This window comes from Malania oleifera, chromosome 7 (assembly GCF_029873635.1).
Source record: "Malania oleifera isolate guangnan ecotype guangnan chromosome 7, ASM2987363v1, whole genome shotgun sequence".
Taxonomy (NCBI): Eukaryota; Viridiplantae; Streptophyta; class Magnoliopsida; order Santalales; family Ximeniaceae; genus Malania; species Malania oleifera.
This window is the reverse complement of record NC_080423.1, coordinates 106,923,481-106,942,792: the sequence shown is the minus strand read 5'-3', so window position 1 is coordinate 106,942,792 and position 19,312 is coordinate 106,923,481. Positions and strand designations below refer to the sequence as shown.

The 19,312-nt window shown below is 30.6% G+C and overlaps 1 protein-coding gene and 3 non-coding genes across 5 annotated transcripts; all 4 read left to right on the top strand.

Annotated features, from left to right (window-relative positions):
- The first annotated feature begins 5,481 nt into the window (after positions 1–5,481).
- On the top strand, positions 5,482–9,862 carry LOC131159982 (protein ROOT INITIATION DEFECTIVE 3-like). Of its 2 annotated transcripts, none has more exons than XM_058115242.1 (8): positions 5,482–6,075; positions 6,801–6,914; positions 7,231–7,364; positions 7,489–7,633; positions 7,936–8,138; positions 8,567–8,688; positions 9,128–9,345; positions 9,448–9,862. In XM_058115242.1, the coding sequence occupies exons 1-8, from the start codon at positions 5,845–5,847 to the stop codon at positions 9,691–9,693; spliced, it is 1,413 nt and encodes a 470-aa protein (XP_057971225.1). In that variant the 5' UTR covers positions 5,482–5,844; the 3' UTR covers positions 9,694–9,862. The 2 variants fall into 2 exon arrangements, with proteins under 2 accessions (XP_057971225.1, XP_057971224.1); XM_058115241.1 differs by having other exon boundaries at positions 5,506–6,075; positions 9,445–9,862.
- Positions 9,863–11,905: 2,043 nt separating this feature from the next.
- LOC131161213 (U2 spliceosomal RNA) lies at positions 11,906–12,100 on the top strand. Its single transcript, XR_009138364.1, has one exon. It is a non-coding gene; the product is annotated as a U2 spliceosomal RNA (small nuclear RNA).
- A 744-nt stretch (positions 12,101–12,844) lies between these two features.
- LOC131161217 (U2 spliceosomal RNA) lies at positions 12,845–13,040 on the top strand. The gene has a single exon (XR_009138368.1). It is a non-coding gene; the product is annotated as a U2 spliceosomal RNA (small nuclear RNA).
- A 4,941-nt stretch (positions 13,041–17,981) lies between these two features.
- Positions 17,982–18,177, top strand: LOC131161212 (U2 spliceosomal RNA). Its single transcript, XR_009138363.1, has one exon. It is a non-coding gene; the product is annotated as a U2 spliceosomal RNA (small nuclear RNA).
- Positions 18,178–19,312: the final 1,135 nt, after the last annotated feature.

The window sequence follows — 19,312 nt, the reverse complement described above, 5'->3', positions numbered from 1 at the left end:
AATATCTGACATCATACTAATATTTCTAATCAATCTTTATTTTTCTATTCCCACCCGCATGTTTGCTAAGCCTGATTTCTGACATGCTCTTCAGAGTCATCCGAAATAAAAATATTATTGGAGTGAGACAACGCTCAGTAAGTAAATAAGATTATTATTAGTGTGTAGCCAAAATGAGCTTTTTAAAAATTTCGTAAAACAATATTTAATATTATAACTTTAAAACTGTCTCTATAATAAATATAAATTTAAAAATTTTTGTATAAAACTTTTACCATCAACTATAACAGTAAAATTTTATAATCATAAACTATAACTGTTAAATTAAACTTTTAACTTTAAAATTGTATAAATATTTAATAATAAATATACATATACTTTTCCTTATACGTTTTTTTTAGATCGTCATTTAAGCACTAGAATGATCTTTTTTATGTAAACTTACACTTTTTCTTCAAATTATCAGTGATTTTGTATACGTAATTAACTATGTATAAATATATATTGTAAAAACCACCCTTAGGCCTGTTTGCCGTAAGTCATGTTTACCCCCATGATTAGGTTGTGCGGTCCGAAGACTGGACTTAGCTAGCTGGCCGACCAAACTAAATCAATGTACGTAAACTTTAAGTGAGATTTTCCTTATTAAGTTTTGGTCCGGACCAGGTGTGCACTCATGATAAATATACTAACATAAATAACCACTTTATAAACAGTGTGGGTGCACTCTGATCCGTATAAACTTTAAGCTGCGATACCGAGCATCTGTAACTTTGAACTTTCGTTGCCATAAGGGGTTTTAAAATCATCTTATTATAATTTATGCAATTTATAATAATATCGTAAAAATCTCCTCTTTACTCATATTTTTATAAAAAAATACAACGTAAAAATAAACTCATGCCAGACAATTTTTGTGTTAAAAGTATATATAATTTTATTTTTGAATAGAAAAAAATGCTGAAAATTTATCCGAAGGAGATTAGAACATTTCATAACCCAAAAATAGATGCAAGTATATTAAAGATAGAACTGATATAATTAAATATGTGTAAAAATAAACTCATACAAATTTTGTGGAACTAATTAACATAATTGAAATTTACTTATAAAATAAACTCGGGTATGAATTTTAAATAAAAAAAAACTAATATAATTAAAATTTACTTACTTTCTTCCTTACGAATACTGTAACTATCTCTAAGAAATGAGATCGAAAAGAGTGAGTAATTGAGAATTCATTCAAAAATTATCTCTTCACCATAAATTCTTTCACTCAGTAATCCTTCTCTTCCTTGAAAATTGTTGTGAAAAATGAAGGTTGAGAGCTCCCTATTTATAGGAAAATTTTGGAAAAGAAATGAAATTTATAAAAATGTGAAGAGATGGGTAAAATTATAATTTTTTTAAAATTAAAGAATGGGCAAGGATGGATAAGGTATGGATTGAGTATGGGATGGGGATGAAGGCCATGTGGGAGTGCTTGCCACCATTCCCATTAAATAAATTTTTAATTAACTACTTACCTAATTAATTAATCAATTAGTTAATTAATTATTTTATTATTTTATTATTTTTCTTAATCATTATTATCATTATTATTATCATTGTTATTACTTTTAAACTATTTTTAGTATTTATTTATTTTATTATTTATTTTTTTAGCAATAATTAAATTTAAAATTTAAAAACTCATGTGGGCCCCACATGATCTTGTGGGCCCCACACAACTTCGAGATCCGAATGGATCTTACGTAACTCGAATAATTCTCATACGATTTTATGCATCCTACATAACTTTGAGACTCGTATAAACCTCCATACGGCTTCGGGACTCATGTGGGCCCCGCATATGATACCTATATTATTATTATTTTATCATATATTTTTACAAATTATATCAGTTAAAATATTATTTTATATACTTATTTACGTATATAAACAGTGTCTTGTGGCTTCGGGACTCATGTGGACCCCACATATGATACCTATATTATTATCATCTTATTATGTATTTCTACAAATTATGTCTGTCAAAACACTATTTTATGTATATATACTTATTTACGTGTACAAACAGTGTCTATCTTGTTTATCCTATGAAATTCCATTTTGATTAGGCCAACTTTCAGGAAGCGACTGAACCGCAATGGTCTCTGAGCACTCGTTAAGACAAGGTCTTTCTTAGGCATCAAACATGGAATTAAGGATTTTACAGAAAAACACTTCTGTATTGATATTAACTTAATGACAATTTTTATTATTCTATTATTATTATACTTTAATTATATATATATATATATATATATATATATATATATTTTGGGTCATCACATGCATTGTGACACCAGAGTGCAATTCAATTTGGCAAGAACTTAACATTTCATTTGAGATTGAAGCATATTGAGGCGGGGTATCACTAGATTCGAGATGCACTAGAGATGAATTGTTAGAGATTGAGAAAATTCACATAGATAAAAATAAGACTCACATGATGACAAAAGCATTACGTCAGAGGAAGCTTGAATTTTGCAGGGTGGTTGTAGGTCTTCAAGACCTCTCCTCATGAGTCTATAGTGGGAGATTGTTGTGCTTCCCTCCTCACGAAAATTAATAAGAGGGGCAGTTTTGTAAATTAAAAAATATATATATAAATAGAAGGAAAATAGGATTGCGTGTGTGAGTGGGTGTGCTAGAAATTAAAATAAAATAAGAAAAAAAGGGTTGGCGACGGTTTGATGAAAAAGAAAATATGGACAAGAAGAAACCCACTTAGGTACTTGATTGGACGACCAAACGAACTCCAATTGACTTGAAATTTTAGGTGTGCAATCACACGACAAGGGTTTTGACTTGATTGACTTTGATCATGACATTTTTCTTTGAATTTTGTTTTATTGTTAGACAATCTTTTACTGATCTCGAGTTCTTGTTGGTAAGATTGGCTCCCAAGTAAGATTATTTAGTATATTTGCAATTTCCATTGTTATTGAGAGTTTTTATAGAGTTAATAGACCCTTATATTTTTCTTACATAATGGATTTGGCATAGACCGGAGGTCCTGTAGTTTTTCTTCGATTTGGGGTTTTTCATGTAAATTTTTTGTGTTCCGTTTTTGAGTGTTTCATTGTTTTACTATTCTTGCTAATTTTATGTTAATTTATTTGGTGATTTAATTGTTACATTGCCGAATCAATTTTGAAATTGAAATTTAGTGGTTATATATCTATCCCATTGTTCTGTTTTATTGGTATAAGGTGAGAAAGGTTGTGCAAGTACTTTGTACAAGTTTAGTTATTCCATTATTTTTTCCAACATTGAGTTGAAATATAGTTAAATGTGATTCAACCACAGTGTCAGGAAAATATGTGTCCATTCAATTATCTACAATTTATCAACTTACTAATTAATCAATCGCTTAAATCTAACTTGATCGTAAAAGAGGGATTTTTAAAGAATATTTGGGGAAAAATGCAAAATGATCATGTTCTTATATTGGATTACTCATCGAGTCTAACCAACGTAGTGGTAGAGTCGTTTTCCATCTCAAAACCTTATTTATTTTGTTTTTTAAAATTAAAAAATTTGAGACTTTTAATTTAAAATCTCCTGCCTTACCGTTAAAATATACCATTAAAATGCGCTAACACAATAATTGATAGTTTTGTTCAAACACAGTTTTTTAAGGACAATGCTTTCATTTTTGACATTTATTGCAAATATTTGATTGCCTACAATTTTTTTTTATTAAAAAATGCTTAGTAATGTGGGTATGTAATGATATAAGCTCACGTAGCAGGGCATTAGCGAATGCAATAGTGTGACCCAAAATATTATACTCACTAATGTTGTGCAATGTCAGCTTATATCATCATGAGACTGCATTATATAGCCCAACTTTTTTTATATCATATGCTTAAAAAGATTCAATTGCTACTTTTCATCCACTTCTGATGATGAACATCCTCACTGTGACACATTTATTGTGTCAATTTTCATAAGAACTAATAAAGGTAAATAAAGTTTTCTTCATTGCTTTCCCTTGTATAAATGGTAAGACAATAAAAACAATAATTTGCCTCTTTCATCTCCATACCCTTTGCTAGTTTCAAGATCCATCACAAGTTCTACCACAAGCTTGCTATTTATTGTGACCTTTATAGAAAATATATGTTAAAAAAAGAGAGAGGAAATTAATATGCCAATAGTTTATTACCTTCTAATGTAATTATTTTGATTAATTTATATCACATTAATACGGTCTTCCGCCGAAACAGTTCAATATAGGAAAAACATATTCTTCTCTTCCTCTCGCTCAAATAGTAAAAATCATAATATAAGTCGGGAAATAGAGTTGATAATTTCATAATAGAACAAATCGTGTTGTTAAAAACACTATAAATTTAATAAAAAATATATTTGACACCGAACTATTGAATAATAAATTAAAAGAAAAAATAAAAGCACAAATAAACTCACGCCAACCACAAAGCATTTAATACATACATTTTTTCTAAAAAATGTTCAACTTAAATGCAACTTTAAGTAACAATATACATTGAATGATCCCCGAGATGTTCCTCCCTCTCCTCCCCTTGTTATCATTCCCACTTATGACTTATCCTAACCTTTTATTTTCATTTATATATTTAATAAAATCAATTACTTAAATTTCATAAAAACAAAGCCAAGCACAATGCACTAGTCATTCAATTTGCATAATAAAAACCTACTAAATTCAAATTAAATATAAAACATTTAATATGTAAGTACATACGCATATAGGTATGCATACGTACCAGTCACAGATAAGCTTGACTTATACGCATAAAAACTTTTGATTATCATGATGAAATTTTTTATAGTAACAAAAAGTTTATAATCGCACCATTTGTAGATTTTTTTAACAAAAGAACTCAAATCTTTGATACGAACAAAAAGTGTATTAAAATTATAATTAAAGAAAATGCATATTGTGAGAATCACAAATCTGACAAAAATAATAATAATTAATTTTAATAAGGTAATATTAAGTAGCGTGAAATTGTGATCTTAGATTTGAATTTAGAAAATGCTTGATGACACGGGCTCATGTCATTACAGATCCAAATGACAAGACCTGATTAGATGAAATAGTGTTATGCTCGTCTCATATAACATGATGATTTGAATTTTTGTGAATTTAGATGAAATTTATTATATTTTTATATTAATTTTATCTAAATTATACAAGTTCAAATCTAAAATTTTAAATTGAGAATAAGAATCATAAACAATGAATATTAAACTCTTATTCCAAACCTACATGCCACATTTATTCATTTTTAATAATAAAATATGAAATATTTGATACAAAAGTTTAGTATTATCGCACCAAAATCAAATTAAAAATATTTAACCTACCTTAATAAAATAAAGCCGCTAGAATGAATGCAGAACTTAAAATTATTAATTCTAAGCACCAACTTGAACTAAAAAATTAATTCTTTAGACATTAATTTTCAAACTTTGTTAGAAACCTCCAAGTGAAATTTCTCAACAAAAATCTCACATGGAGCAATCAATTTGTTTGGCTCATCCTTCGAAATCAATTATTAAGAGACAACGTTTTTTGTCTGAGCTCTGAAGCATTCATGGTGGGCGTCTGATTGGGTGGAGCGGAGTGATAAACTCCCAACTGAATCTGCACTAAGCTCTTAACCACCTTCCCATGGCGCACCCTCGTCTTCCCCTCTGTCTCCATGCTCATTAAAGCTAAGAAATCTGCGGAACAGCTGCCAAAATTGCTGAGTCCCAGAGCTCCCTTGTTACCCTTCTCTCTCTTTCTTCCCCTCTCAGAGAGAGATGGAGATGGGTGAGCGCAGAGAGGGTTTGGCGGTGTGCAGTGACAAGAGCATGATCGCAGGAATCACAATCTGGGACATTGAAACAGGGGATCGCGTTCTCCACATTCCCACCTGTGCTTCCCCTCCCCACGGCTTCTTGTGCTTGAGAAATCGCTTCTTTATGGCTTCTCAGATCAACAGGCATGGATCCCTCGGTGGTGGGTCGATCGTGGCCTGGCCCTTGAACAAGGTAATCTCCCAAATATTCAAATTCTCCCTGAATCTCGTGGGTTTGTTTTAGTTCTTATATTTTTAGAGATTCACCTGCGTTCTTACTAGGCTGGAGTTCTGTTCGGCATTGATCATGTGGGTGTGTTCTCAAATCGTGGTTAATGTCTCAAAACAGTTTGATTTGATCGTTCATTTGTGCCCTTGTTTTTGTTTTCTAATTATTTTGAGAATGCTCACGCTTCCCCCCCTTGCACTAGTTACTCAGCTCTGAATTTTCCTTGAATCGTGTTGTTTTGTTTCACTTATTGTTGTAGAAGTGTGTCAATTTTTAGAGATTCACCTGGGATCTAGTTAGGTTGGAGTTCTGGTCTTCGTTGATCATGAGGGTGTTTTGATTATCAAAACATCCCATTTTATTTTTGAGTTGAATAATAGTGTCTATTTTTTCTGGTTCATCGAGAAATCTTGTTCTGTTGATTACCCAAAATTTCTTCAGAAATCCTTTTTCATCTTTTTCCTCTACTGTTAAATAGAATATTAACAAAAAGGAGATGGTCACTGTATAAATATATTATATTTTTCTTAATGATAAATGGAAGTGAAGTCAATCAATTTTGAATGGTTATAGAGGAACTCATAATTTGAGACTACTGACTGCCCTAAGCCCCTAAAATACTGCAGCAAGGTTGAAGTCTACTGTTTAAAACTCAAGTTAGTTTCATTTATTATTGTTTTGACATTCAGCCCCAGGCAATGCTTCGGAGCTATCCAGTGGAGGCCATTGGGCCAATTTGCTGCACAAGAGATGGTGTATTTCTTGCTGGTGGAGCTCCTTCTGGAAATGTTTATATCTGGGAGGTTAGCACACTTTTTCCCTGCTTCCCATTTATTTAAATATATGCTTTCCCGCACTAAGTGGGATTAAGAACCTTTTCCCCCATTGTAAAGAATCCCCTGAAAGTGAAAGGGACAATTGAACAAACAAACCTAATGACAAAACTAGATGGGTCGTATAATTATCCAGACAAGATTCATTATGTAACATGTCTCTGTATCTATCGGTTGTTTTGGGACCTAATTTCACAAGGAGCATCAATCTTAGAATGGGCAGTGTCTTTGGAAAAATTAAGCATTGCCTGCCTCAACATTTTGATTAGGTGGTGGTAATATGCAGGTCACCAGTGGAAGATTGCTCAAGAATTGGCATGCCCACAATAGATCTTTGAACTGCATGGTGTTTTCTGATGATGATTCTCTTCTCATTTCCGGTTCAGATGATGGTATAATCTGCGTTTGGTCTATGTTTAGGTAAAGACTAAATATTTCTCCCTTCGAACCTTCACTAGTTTGTTTGTGATTGACATGAAAAAAGAAGAAAACTTTTTAATAAAAAAGAACCTTTAATACATTGTTCTGATAAATTCGATGGAAGTTTGCTGGATGCTGCAGATTGCGGAAGCTTGCCTCCTTTACTCCATTCTTCCTCAGAGCATTTGTCTTCTATAACTGGTGTTCTTTCTACAGCAGGCAGTTCAAGCTCAGTTTTTATATCAAGCTCCCTTGATGGCACATGTAAGGTCTGTAAAATCAATATTTAATACTTCTCTGTACTACTAGTACTAGGGCTTGATTAATGTATTATTGTTCATAATAATTTGAGACTACTGCCCTATTAACAAAAATGGACCAAGTCTTATAGTTATCCAGACAAGATTCATTATGTAATATGTCTCTGGATTATCTAAGGTCAGTAATCAACATGTGTTACTTCTCTGTACTAGTAGGGCTTGATTAATGTATTATTGTGTGGAATTGTGATAGCTTGTTGATATTTATATTCTTGCTTGCTGAAGAGGCAATTTTTTCTGTATATTTTTAGATTTGGGACCTGGTCACGGGAAGGCCTTTGCAAACTCAAGTCTATCCACAAGCAATAACTGCCATTGTTATTGATCCAGGAGAGCAGCTCTTGTTCTCTGGAAGTTCAGATGGAAGGATTTTTGTTAACAAGCTTGACATTGGACTAGCAGGGGATCCTTTCACTGTTGCAGAGGACCAGTCGACTGTTTTAAATGGACACAAGTAATGTATGGCGTCTGAAGTTCTTGAAGTGAAATGGAGAATTGATCCCCATTGCAGAACTAGTTGGACAATATCAATTGACCTTCTATTTTATTTCTGCCCCCTACATCTAGGAAAACTTGCTGAACTAGTTGATTTTTTTGGGTTCTCCAATCCAACCTAAACATCTCAATTCCTTGAATCTGATTTCTACTCGGAATGAACATAGATATTTGTACAAAAGATTTCTCTCAAATTAGTTTTTTTTGGTAGCCTACCAAGTTGAGTTTGCAAAACCATGTTGGCTAACACATTTACGGTATGAATATTCCATATGATGCCCCCTACCTTGCCCAAATATTTATGTTTGTTTATTAGTATATGCCCTAGTATTTGCATGGGCAAAAAGGCAATTTGGAACCTCACATATATCCTAATTGGCCATGCAGTGGGCCTGTAACTGTGTTGGCCTTCAGTGCATCGGGTCTTATCTCTGCCTCTGAGGACTGTACTGCCTGCCTCTGGGATGTCGTGAATTGGGTGATCATTCGAAGATTTAATCATCAAAAAGGTACCAAGGATTTCAATTTATTTTATTGTTTTGAAGGAGGAAAATGGGGGAGTGTGCTATGTAAGGATTTTCTATCTTATTTCAGTGCTCTACTCAGTTAAAAGGATATTTAAGAAAGACTGACCGAATTTTGCATCGCTTGAAAACAAAGTCAGTGTGATGGAAAGGGTAGGTTTAGGTATAAGACATGGAATCTAGAGTAAACCAGAGTATGGAACTCACATTTTGATTAGCATTCACATAAACCAAACCACTATTTAGGTTATGAAATTTCCTTTTACAAAAATAACCAATTTTTTTTTTCATGCCTCCTTTTTTCCCAGTAATTGAGAAGACCTCTTTCCCTTAATACTGCGTGATGTCTTTCGAATTCAGCTTTTAGTTCTAAATTCCTTGAGATTTGGAAATAATTAAGAATGTTGTTTTCATTGACAAGCAGGACCCATAACTAATCTGGTAGTGATACCACAGTTGTCACTGCTTTCCATGACAAACAACCCAAAAGTCTCTAATCAATTCCGGGTTTCTCCGCTTGAGAAGCTTCCTTCTCCAAGCAACTCAACCAAGGGAACTGTATGTTGTTCGCTCAAAGATCACCGAACCATCGTTGATTGCAGAAGCGCAGAAACACTGAACCGGCAAATTCTGGACTTGGAGGTCTCTCTCTCTTCACTCTCTCCCTCATGTGTGTTGTTTGTTATGCTGTGAACAAAAATGCATTTGAGATCTTTTATTTTGCTTGTTTTGAGAAATTAGCAGAAGGGTCAAACACCTGCAGTGATGCAAATGGAAGTGGAAACAAGTGTTGAGAATCGGATGTGGGCTACGAGGATGACGAAGCATGTCATGGAGATGAACCGGCATCTGCAATCACGATTGCTCGATTTGATGCAGTCCCGGTTACTATTGCCTCCTAACATTGACTCCCTTACAGCCAGAAAAAGAAAGAAGCTTAAGATTGAGAGTTCACCGATGGGGGAAGAGCACACACAACCCCCATGCTGAAGTTTTAACTTTTTCGTTTTCTCTGATGATAAATAAGATCAAACCACCACATCCTAAGACTCTATGTATTTTTAAGATCTCCCCCCCTCCCTCCACCCTTCATCCACCATTTGTATAATTGAAACAGTTCATAAAACATAATTAAATTTTGTTCTTCTTGTTATATCTACATTTGGAGCCATATTTCATTTTCCTCCCCTTTCTTTTGAAAACCATGAATTTGACAATCCCGAATTCTATGGATATTATCATCCCAGTTGACAAATTTAGACAAATTCTATTCATATGAGCATGTTAAGTTATTCCTTCTTGAGTTTATAAGCTGCAATGGCTGGGAAATGAAAGATTGAGAGGCGTTCATGAATTCCTCTCCCCTTAATTTTTCTGCAAACCCACTTCTGAGCTGCTAAGCCTCTTTTTTCATGTTGAATATCGGAAGCCGAAGAGAAGAGGCAAAGAGGAAATTGCCTTTGAAAAGGAAGTTGAAAGGCATTCTATATCATACCTTGCTTCTAGGGTTTTCGAGTAGTATAAAATTATATTAAATTTTATTCAAATTCATATAAATTCAAATTCAAATTTCAAAATTCATATTTTCAAATACTACTAGGTAGTATTGGGGAGCATAAATTTAGATAGTTTTGGATAAATTTTAATACAATTTTATACTACACCTTTTCAAATTAGGTACAGTTCCAAATCCAAAACCTCTACTTTAAGATTTTTTTTTTTTTTTTTTTCCCTTCGTAAATCTGTAGACACAGAGAAGAGCGTGGCCAAAGCCTTCAACTGATTCTGCTAAACCCCTTCTTTTGTCCCACATCGGGAGCAGGAGGGAAGAGGCAAACGAGGAAGTTGACTATAAAATGGAAGCTGAATGGCTTATATGCTATCTGCCTAAGCGAATGACCCAAAATGCTCTTTGCAGAATGGTGTATTTAAATGGATGCGCATTGGTGGATCTTTCAACCTAAGAAGACCAAATAAATTAGGGGTGAGCAAACACTTAGTTCGGGTAATTAATAGAAAAATTTTGTTAAATAATATCATTAACCGAATCGATCGAACCCCGACTGAATTGTCCATTTAGGTAATTCGGTTAATTGATTTTAACTGAAATTATTTAAAATTAATTACTAAAAATAAAATACAAATATAATTTTTTTTAAAACCAAACCCAGTTGAATTAAATGCCTTGCAAAATTTATATTCATAAATTATATTTAAAATATAATTAATTAGTAATTCGGTTAATCGGTTAACTGAAATTTTTTTACCCTTAACCAAACCGAAACCGATTAATCGGAATTTTGTAGAATTATAACCGAACCGACCAAACCGGGATTTTTACCCTAACCGAACTGACCAATTTCGGCCAGTTAATTCGGTTTTCACTGAATTATGCTCACCCCTAGAATAAATAGAGCAATATATGGAAAATATTTTTCTGCCTCAAATTCAGCCTGTTTTCCTTAAATATGTATGTGTGCGAATTTAATTATAGTATTTATATTTAATTGTACAGTTTAATGTATTAATTTTATTTTATATTATTCTACTCGAAAGTTTATGTTATATCAACTAATTAATTATATTAAAATAAATAAGTTATTTTATTTCAATAATAGAGAATATGGGTAATGTTTTAATTTTTTTTAAAAAATTGTATGTATTTTCCTCATAATTAGTGGAGCGGATTTGGATCTTTGCCCGGAGGTGAATCCCTTGGGACATTTTCACGTTTTATCAAGAAAAGTGATAATTTTTTTTTTAAAAAAAATATCAAATCTGTGAACAAAATTTTGATTTTACTCATCATGAATATTTAATTTTTTTAATTTTTAGTCATATTAAAATGAACTTTATTTTTAACAATATTTAATATAAATAGAAAAGATGGTGAAAAATGAGTTTGTTTCTCATTTTCTATTTTTTTTATTTTATAAAGTAAAATCTTTGATCCAAATGAATCGCTAATGAGACGAATGATAATACAAATAATGCAAAAAGCGGATTCGAGACAACAGCCGAAGCAAATCATTATTAATGGGATGATTATATATTTTTCTAAAATGATGCAACCTTGCAGGAAATAAAAAGAGAACTCTAGTGAAGTGTTGAATCTCTTGTCCTTTGTCCCACATCGGAAGCTCAAGATAAGAGTCAAAATAGAGTTTACCCATAAAAAGAAAGTTGAAATAACTTATTAAGCATACCTTTCTCGGCCTTTTGGCTAAGATCAAGTGTAGTATCTGTTCTTATCAGTTTAATATCTGATACGTGGACCATTGGTTCACATGATATTAAATTAATTTTTTTAGGGGAAGGGCTCACCAAATAGCTTGCTATTAGGGTTCTTGCGTGTTGCTTAGGTGTTGCACTGTAGCCTAGGCCTGGCGCACCCCATCAAAGCTAGTTCAATTTTTGGCTTTGGATTATGTTTGGTTTAAGTAATTATTAGTCCTTGTAATAAGATTTAATATAGTGAAAAAAGTTTAGGGTGTATTAAAATAAAAACTATATATTGAAAACTAACAACAAATTAAAATTTTGATGAAATAAAATTTCTGTATTTTTCCTCATAATTGATGAAGCCGATTTGGATCTTTGCCGAGAGGTAAATCCTTGGGTTATGTTTATAACTCAAAAAATATAAAAATATTAAGGTATCCATATTTTCATATTTTATCAAGAAAAGGAATATTTAAAAAAAAAAAAAAACCAAATCAAATGAACAAATTTTTGACTTTACTCATTATTAATATTTAATTTTTCTAATTTTGTCTTATTAAAATGAACTTTGTTTTTAACAATATTTAATATAAACGGAAAAGACAGTAAAAAATGAGTTTCCTTTTTTTTTTTTCTTTTTATTTTATAAAATAAAATCTTTGATCCAAATGAATCGCTAATGAGACAATAATAATAATACAAATAAAGCAAAAAGCGGATTTCGAAACAGTAGCCAGAGCAAATCGTTATTAATGGGACGATTATTTATTTTTCTAGAATGATGCAACCCTGCATGAAAGGAAAAGAAAGCTAATATTTAAGTGTTGAACCTTTTGTCCTTTATCCCACATTGGAAGTTGAAGAGAAGAGTGAAAGTATAATTTACCCATAAAATGGAAGTTGAAATAACTTGTTAAGCATACCTTTCTCGGCCTTTTGGCTAAGATCAAGTGTAGTATCTGTTCTTATCAGTTTAATATCTGATACGTGGACTATTGGTTCACATGATATTAAATTAATTTTTTTAGGGGGGAGGGCTCGACAAATAGCTTGCTATTAGGGTCCTTGAGCATCGCTTAGGCGTTGCACTATAGCTTAGGCTTGGCGCACCCCATCAAAGCTAGTTCAATTTTTGGTTTGTGGGTTATTGGTTTATGTAATTATTAGTCCTTGTAAGAAGACTGAATATAGTAAAAAGAGTTGAGGGTGTTTCGGTATTTTTGTTGAATATTATGAAAATAAAAAATTAAAAGCCAAAAATTATAAAATGAAAACTAACAACCTATTTAGCTAATATTTATAAAACCAAAACAAATTAAAAATTTAATGAAATAAATACTCTTTTTTTTCATTTAATAAAATAATGCAAATTTTAAAAATATTATAATAAAAATAAGTTATTATAATATTTCATTCAATTATTATATTTCAATTTTTTTTTTACAAAATAATCTTATTGTAAATGACAATTGAAAATATTAAAAATATATTTTGCAAATGAATTTTATTATTTGTCATTTTTTTTGAAAATTTACACACTTATTTTAATCAATATTTTTAAATTTATATGATCATTTTAATTCAATTCTAATAAGGCGTATGCATTAAATGAATGATTTAGTCTAAAAAATTAATTTTTAATATGATTATATTTCAAAATATTCTGACAAGAAGTTGTCAAAACAACTAAGAGTGATAAAATCTAATTTTCAATATTTCGCAGATAACTAATAACAACACAAACAAAAAACTGATAACGTAAACAATATAAAAGGGACTAAATAAGTTGTGAGAATGGAATTATGTTGTTATCATAAAACAAATAACAAAGCAAAACTTTTTATGAGTACATAAAAAGGAAAATATAATGAATAATTATTTCTTAAATTTCACCAAGGAATGGGAAATGTCTATTTCTTTATTATTATATGGCAGATGAAGTAATAAGGAATACATATGAAATAATTGATACGTCTATGATCTATTCCCAAATTTCTCATTATGTTTCATCTTATTATAAGGAATAGTCATTCTGCAAATAAAATATAATTTTATCATTTAATCTCACTTGTAATAATTATAGTTATTCCTTTTCTATTTCTTGCTGTGGATTCATAATTTTAAAAAAATTTATGATAACAATATTCTTTTATTTGTTGCATTATTTTAATAATATTCTTTTATATAATTAATTGGGGCTAATTTATTAATTTGTTTTTTAGAATGGGCATTACTTGGATCATACTTAATCTTAGTTGATAGATGATAGAGCTTGGCCAAATTCAGTTCTTGGGCTTTCATTAAAGTGATAATCAAATGAAGGATAAAATTTATGAGGGATAATCAAATGAAGGAAATTTAAAATTTGGTAATTAAAATTTAATAGAAGGAGCTCAGGTGGGTTTGCTCAAGTGATACGAGTGAAGTTGGGCTTTGGAGACTTCAAGATATTAGGTTCGATTATCTAGTGTGGTTTGCCTAGTGAATTACCAAGGTTGCGTCAATAGGTGGACAACAATATTTTCATCATAATTTTGAAAATTAGATTGTTGATTAACTTGGAAAGACCATCGGGTCAGTCAAACTAGTGCTTGAACTAGTGACATTAACTTGATGTCATAATATATATATATATATATATATATATATATATATATATATATATATTCATAATTATAAATAATGAAAAATAGAAGAGATCTAAGAATTATGTCATATATATTTAACATTTATCTCTCAAATTCAAGTAAGATCATAGTAACTTTCATTTTCAAAATATTTAAGAATTATATTTGTAAATTGTTATTTTGTTTGTTTGTTTTTTTTTTTTTTTTACTTTTTTATTAGAATTTTGATTTAAAAAATTAATCTTTAGGTAAATGAGTTTTACCATTTTGACATAAAATTATTTTAAAAAATATTTTAAAATTAAAATAAATGAACCTATTGACCCAATAACAAACCTGGGTTGCAGTGATTTCGACCGGTTCACATCGGGTCAATTGGTTCTCCACCAGGTCACTCTATTTTCAGATTTTAGCCAACATTGGGATCAAACATGTGTCAGGTTCCAGTCAAACAAGGTTGGACAAGCTGGTCCGATTTGATTTTCAGAATAATGGTTTTTATTCTCTCAAGTTAGTGTTGCCTAAGTGGATATAAAGGGATTGTCCAAGTTAGAGTTTCGAACCATACCCCAAAAAAAAAAAAAAATTAGTAGAAGGAACATGATTTATAGGATGTATTAGAAGAAAGATGACGAAGTAACTTTAGTAAGTTGTTTAATGAAATCAAATAGAAGACTTAAACTTAGAATTGTCAAATAAGGAAAAGACAAAGTGTGAGATTTATTCGTGAAATTAGAGTTAACGAAGTTAAGTTTGCACTAAAAAAAGATGAAAAATGGAAGGTTATAGGATTAGATAACATCTCAATTGAAGTTTGGAAATGCTTAGGTGATAACAAAATTATATGGTTAATTAATTTTTTAAATATAATTATAAAAACTAAGAAAACGCCAGATGAATGGAGGAAAAAACATTTTACTACCTATATACAAAAATAAATGAGATATTCAAAATTGTAATAACTATTGTGGAATTAAACTTATGACGATGAAACTATGGGAAATGGTAGTTGAACAAAGATTAAGGTTAGAAACGAAGGTATTAGAAAATCAATTTGATTTTATGCCTGAGAAATCTATCATAGTTTTAAAAAGATTAATGGACAAGTTTAGGGGAAAGAAGAGGAACTTGCATATAATATTTATTGACCTAGATAAAACATATGATAGAATACCTAGGGAAGTTTTATGGTGAGTTTTAGAAAAAAAGGGTGTATGCAGTAGGTATATTGATGTAATTAAGGACTATAGATGGAGAAACTAAAGAATTTTCAATCACCATAGGTGTACATTAGGGATTCACTTTGAATCCTTATTTTTTGCTTTAGTGATGGATCAATTGACTAAGAGTACTCAAAAGAGGTTCCATGGTGTATATTGTTTGCAGATGATATTGTATTAATTGATAAAACTGGGCATGAAGTAGAAATTGAATTAGAATTATGGAGAGAAGTTTTAGAATCTAGAGGTTTTAGGATAAGTAAAAATAAGACAAAATATATGAAATGTAATTTTAGTAATGATATGAGGAATATTGGAGACAAAATTAAACTTGATGATAAATAAATAAATAGCACTTGTAGATTTCGATACCTTGAATCTATTATGCAAGTTGAACGAGAAATTAAAGATAATGTAATGCATAAAATTAAAGTAGGTTGGGTAAAATGGAGAAGTGTTTCAAGTGTACTATGTGATCATAGATTACCCTTAAAATTGAAAGGGTTATGTTATATGGATCGGAATGTTTGGCGATGAAGAAACATAATATCCAAAGAGTAAAAGTTATCGAAATAAGAATGCTTAGATGGATAAGTGGTATAACATTGAAAGATAAATTAAGGAATGAACATATTCGCGGTAAGTTAGGTGCAACTCCTATAAAAGATAAGATAAGAGAGAGATGACTCAGATGATATGGACACTTACAACGTAGGCCACATAGTGCACTAGTGAAGAAGAGTGAGTTAGTTACTGTGAGGGACAGTAGAAACGGTAGAGGTATACCTAAAATAACTTAGGAGGAGATAGTAAGAATTTAATATTTCAGAATCTATAAAAAGAAATGGTCTATGATCGCATAAATTGACGAAAAATGATTCATATAACCGACCTTATCTAGTGGGACTTAAGATTTGGTTTTGTTGTTATTGTTGTTGTATTAGAAGACATTTATTTTAAGTATTAAAAAAATATTATGATTCATTGAGAAATTAAATAAACCAATAATATTTAATGTATGCTTTATAACATAATTTAAGCTTCAACTAATTTTATAAATTAAATAGAGGTCTCGACTGTTTTTAACAATTATAAACTCTTAATTTTTGTACTTCAAGTTGAGGCTCTTGACTTGAAGTGCATCATGTGTGTGTGACTAAAGTGATTAGGCTTATGTAATGTATTGCGTAGTGCCACAACATGCTTGAGTAAATTTGTTCGGACAATTTATTAGTGTCATCATTCATGGTATCATTTGAATACAAATGTGACTTTTTATTTAATATACAAAATTGATGTTTATGGCTTAATAATTATTAATTATACATATAATTCAAATAAAATTTGTGAAAGCAAAATTTAATTAAAATAATCCATCAAATTTCTAAAAACTTGAAAATATATTCATTGAAAAATTATTTTTATTAATTTTGAATTTTCATGTATAATAAGATTGTTCTTGGAGCTCCAAAATGTGTGTTCAAAGTTATATTTAGTAACTGAAATAAATTTAGTAATTTTTATTTGGTACAATAATATTTTTAAATTTATATATTCACATTTTTATTATTTTAATCCTAGTTTAAACTCTTATTTAATTCAAGGACAAAGTTGAATATAAGTTTAAGTTAGTTTTAATTTATTTTTAGTTTTGAAAATATTAGCCATTTTAATTTATTTTTAGTTTTGAAAATACTAACCAAACCTCTCATTAGCTTTCATTTTTTAGTTTTATTTCTATTTCTTGGTTTTTTATTTTAATTTTTCTATAATATCTGAAGTAATAACACAAGGTGCCTAAAAGGATAAATAATATTTGGTCTATGAAATAGAATAGGATGGTAAGGGAAATGGGATGAGGATTTGAAATAGGAAACATAAAAAAATAAAATTAAAAAAATTATTTTCTTTTTTTTAAGAATGAGCAGTTCGATTTCATTATCTCTCATTCCATTCTATATTTTAAAATGAGAAATTCAATTTCATTATCTCCAATTCCATTCTATCCATATTTACCAAATGTAAATGTTGGTGAGTTATTCTCTCTTTTGTTTTTGGTAGTTAATGTAGTAAAAGAACAAAAAGAACAGAAAAAGACCCTCAAGTTGAAGCGGTGAAACTTCTTTTTGTTTGTCCCACATAGAGAGTTGAAGAGAAAATGCAAAGAGAAAGCTACCTATAAAAGGGAAGTCAAAATATCTCTCTAAGCATACCTTTCTCGGCCTTTTGGCTAAGATCAAGTGTAGTATCTGTTCTTATCAGTTTAATATCTGATACGTGGGCCACTGGTCCACATGATATTAAATTAATTTTTTTTAGGGGAGGACCAATCACACTAGCTTGCTATTGGGGTCCTCATGCGTCGCCTAGGTGTTGCACTATAGCCTAGGCTTGGCGCACCCTATCAAAACTAATTTAATTTTTTGACTTAGTTAATAGTTAGCTAGTTTTAACATGGATGATACTTATTTTTAGACCCTTTTTTGAATTGAAATTTGAAAAATATTGACTAAAAATATTAAAGTGTATTATTAGCTTACTCCTTATTGGTGTACTATTTCACTTATGTTGCACATAGCTAAAGAATCTAAATTGCCCTTTAGGTATCACCTTATCTTTATGTGTTATGTTTAATTGTGAACATTATGCCCCTTAATTACTTAGCTTTTATTTTTATATTTGTTATAATATGTATGCAAAAAAATAAATAGAGATGAGACAAAAATTTACGTGATTCGGCTATGCCTACTCTATGAGCGGATGGAATAAAAAACTTTATTATCTCGGGAGAAATTATAAGATAATTTGAAACTGGCCTTGTACAAATATCTTCAACCTTATATAAGATATCTCTTTTCTCTTTATCTCCCATCTTCTTTCTGTATACCTACTTACTTCAAGCATGCAAATGTGTATACAAGCTTGCAATGTGTGTATACAAGCATGCAATGTGTGTGTTCCAAATGAGAGGGGAATGATGCCCTTTTATAAGGCAATATGGATAACAAAGAATTTATTGGGGTGGAAAAACGAAGGGGTGAAGGAGTGGAAGATAAGGGGTGACATTCATATTTTTCATAATACTCCCCCTTAGATGTCACCCATATATTAACTCGTTCTACTAAGATCTTTAAGATGTCTCATTCCGATGAAATAAACAAATTTCTTGAATGTTGTAGTAGGCAAAGTTTTGGTGAACAAATTTGCTAGATTATCATTTGATCGGATTTGCTGAACATCTATATTATCATTCTTCTGGAGTTCATGTGCATAGAAAAATTTTGGAGCTATATGTTTTGTTATGTCATCCTTTATGTATCCCCCTCTTAGTTGAGCTATATATGCAACACTGTCTTCATATAAAACTGTTGGAATATCTTTGATTAATTGAAGACGACAATTTGCTTGGATATGAGAAATCATTGATCTGAACGACATGGATTCTCTACTAGCTTCATGGATAGCTATTATTTCAAATGATCTGAGCCATACACATTATCCTTTGCTTAAATATGTATGTGTGCGAATTTAAATATAGCA

What these genes read in the sequence shown, in the direction of transcription:
- LOC131159982 (XM_058115241.1), top strand. Translation starts at nt 5,845, where the DNA reads ATGGAGATGGGTGAGCGCAGAGAGGGTTTGGCGGTGTGCAGTGACAAG. An exon ending in TGCGTTTGGTCTATGTTTAG is followed by an intron (nt 7,365 to 7,488) that starts GTAAAGACTAAA and finishes ATTCGATGGAAG; the next exon opens with TTTGCTGGATGCTGCAGATT. An exon ending in CCCTTGATGGCACATGTAAG is followed by an intron (nt 7,634 to 7,935) that starts GTCTGTAAAATC and finishes GTATATTTTTAG; the next exon opens with ATTTGGGACCTGGTCACGGG.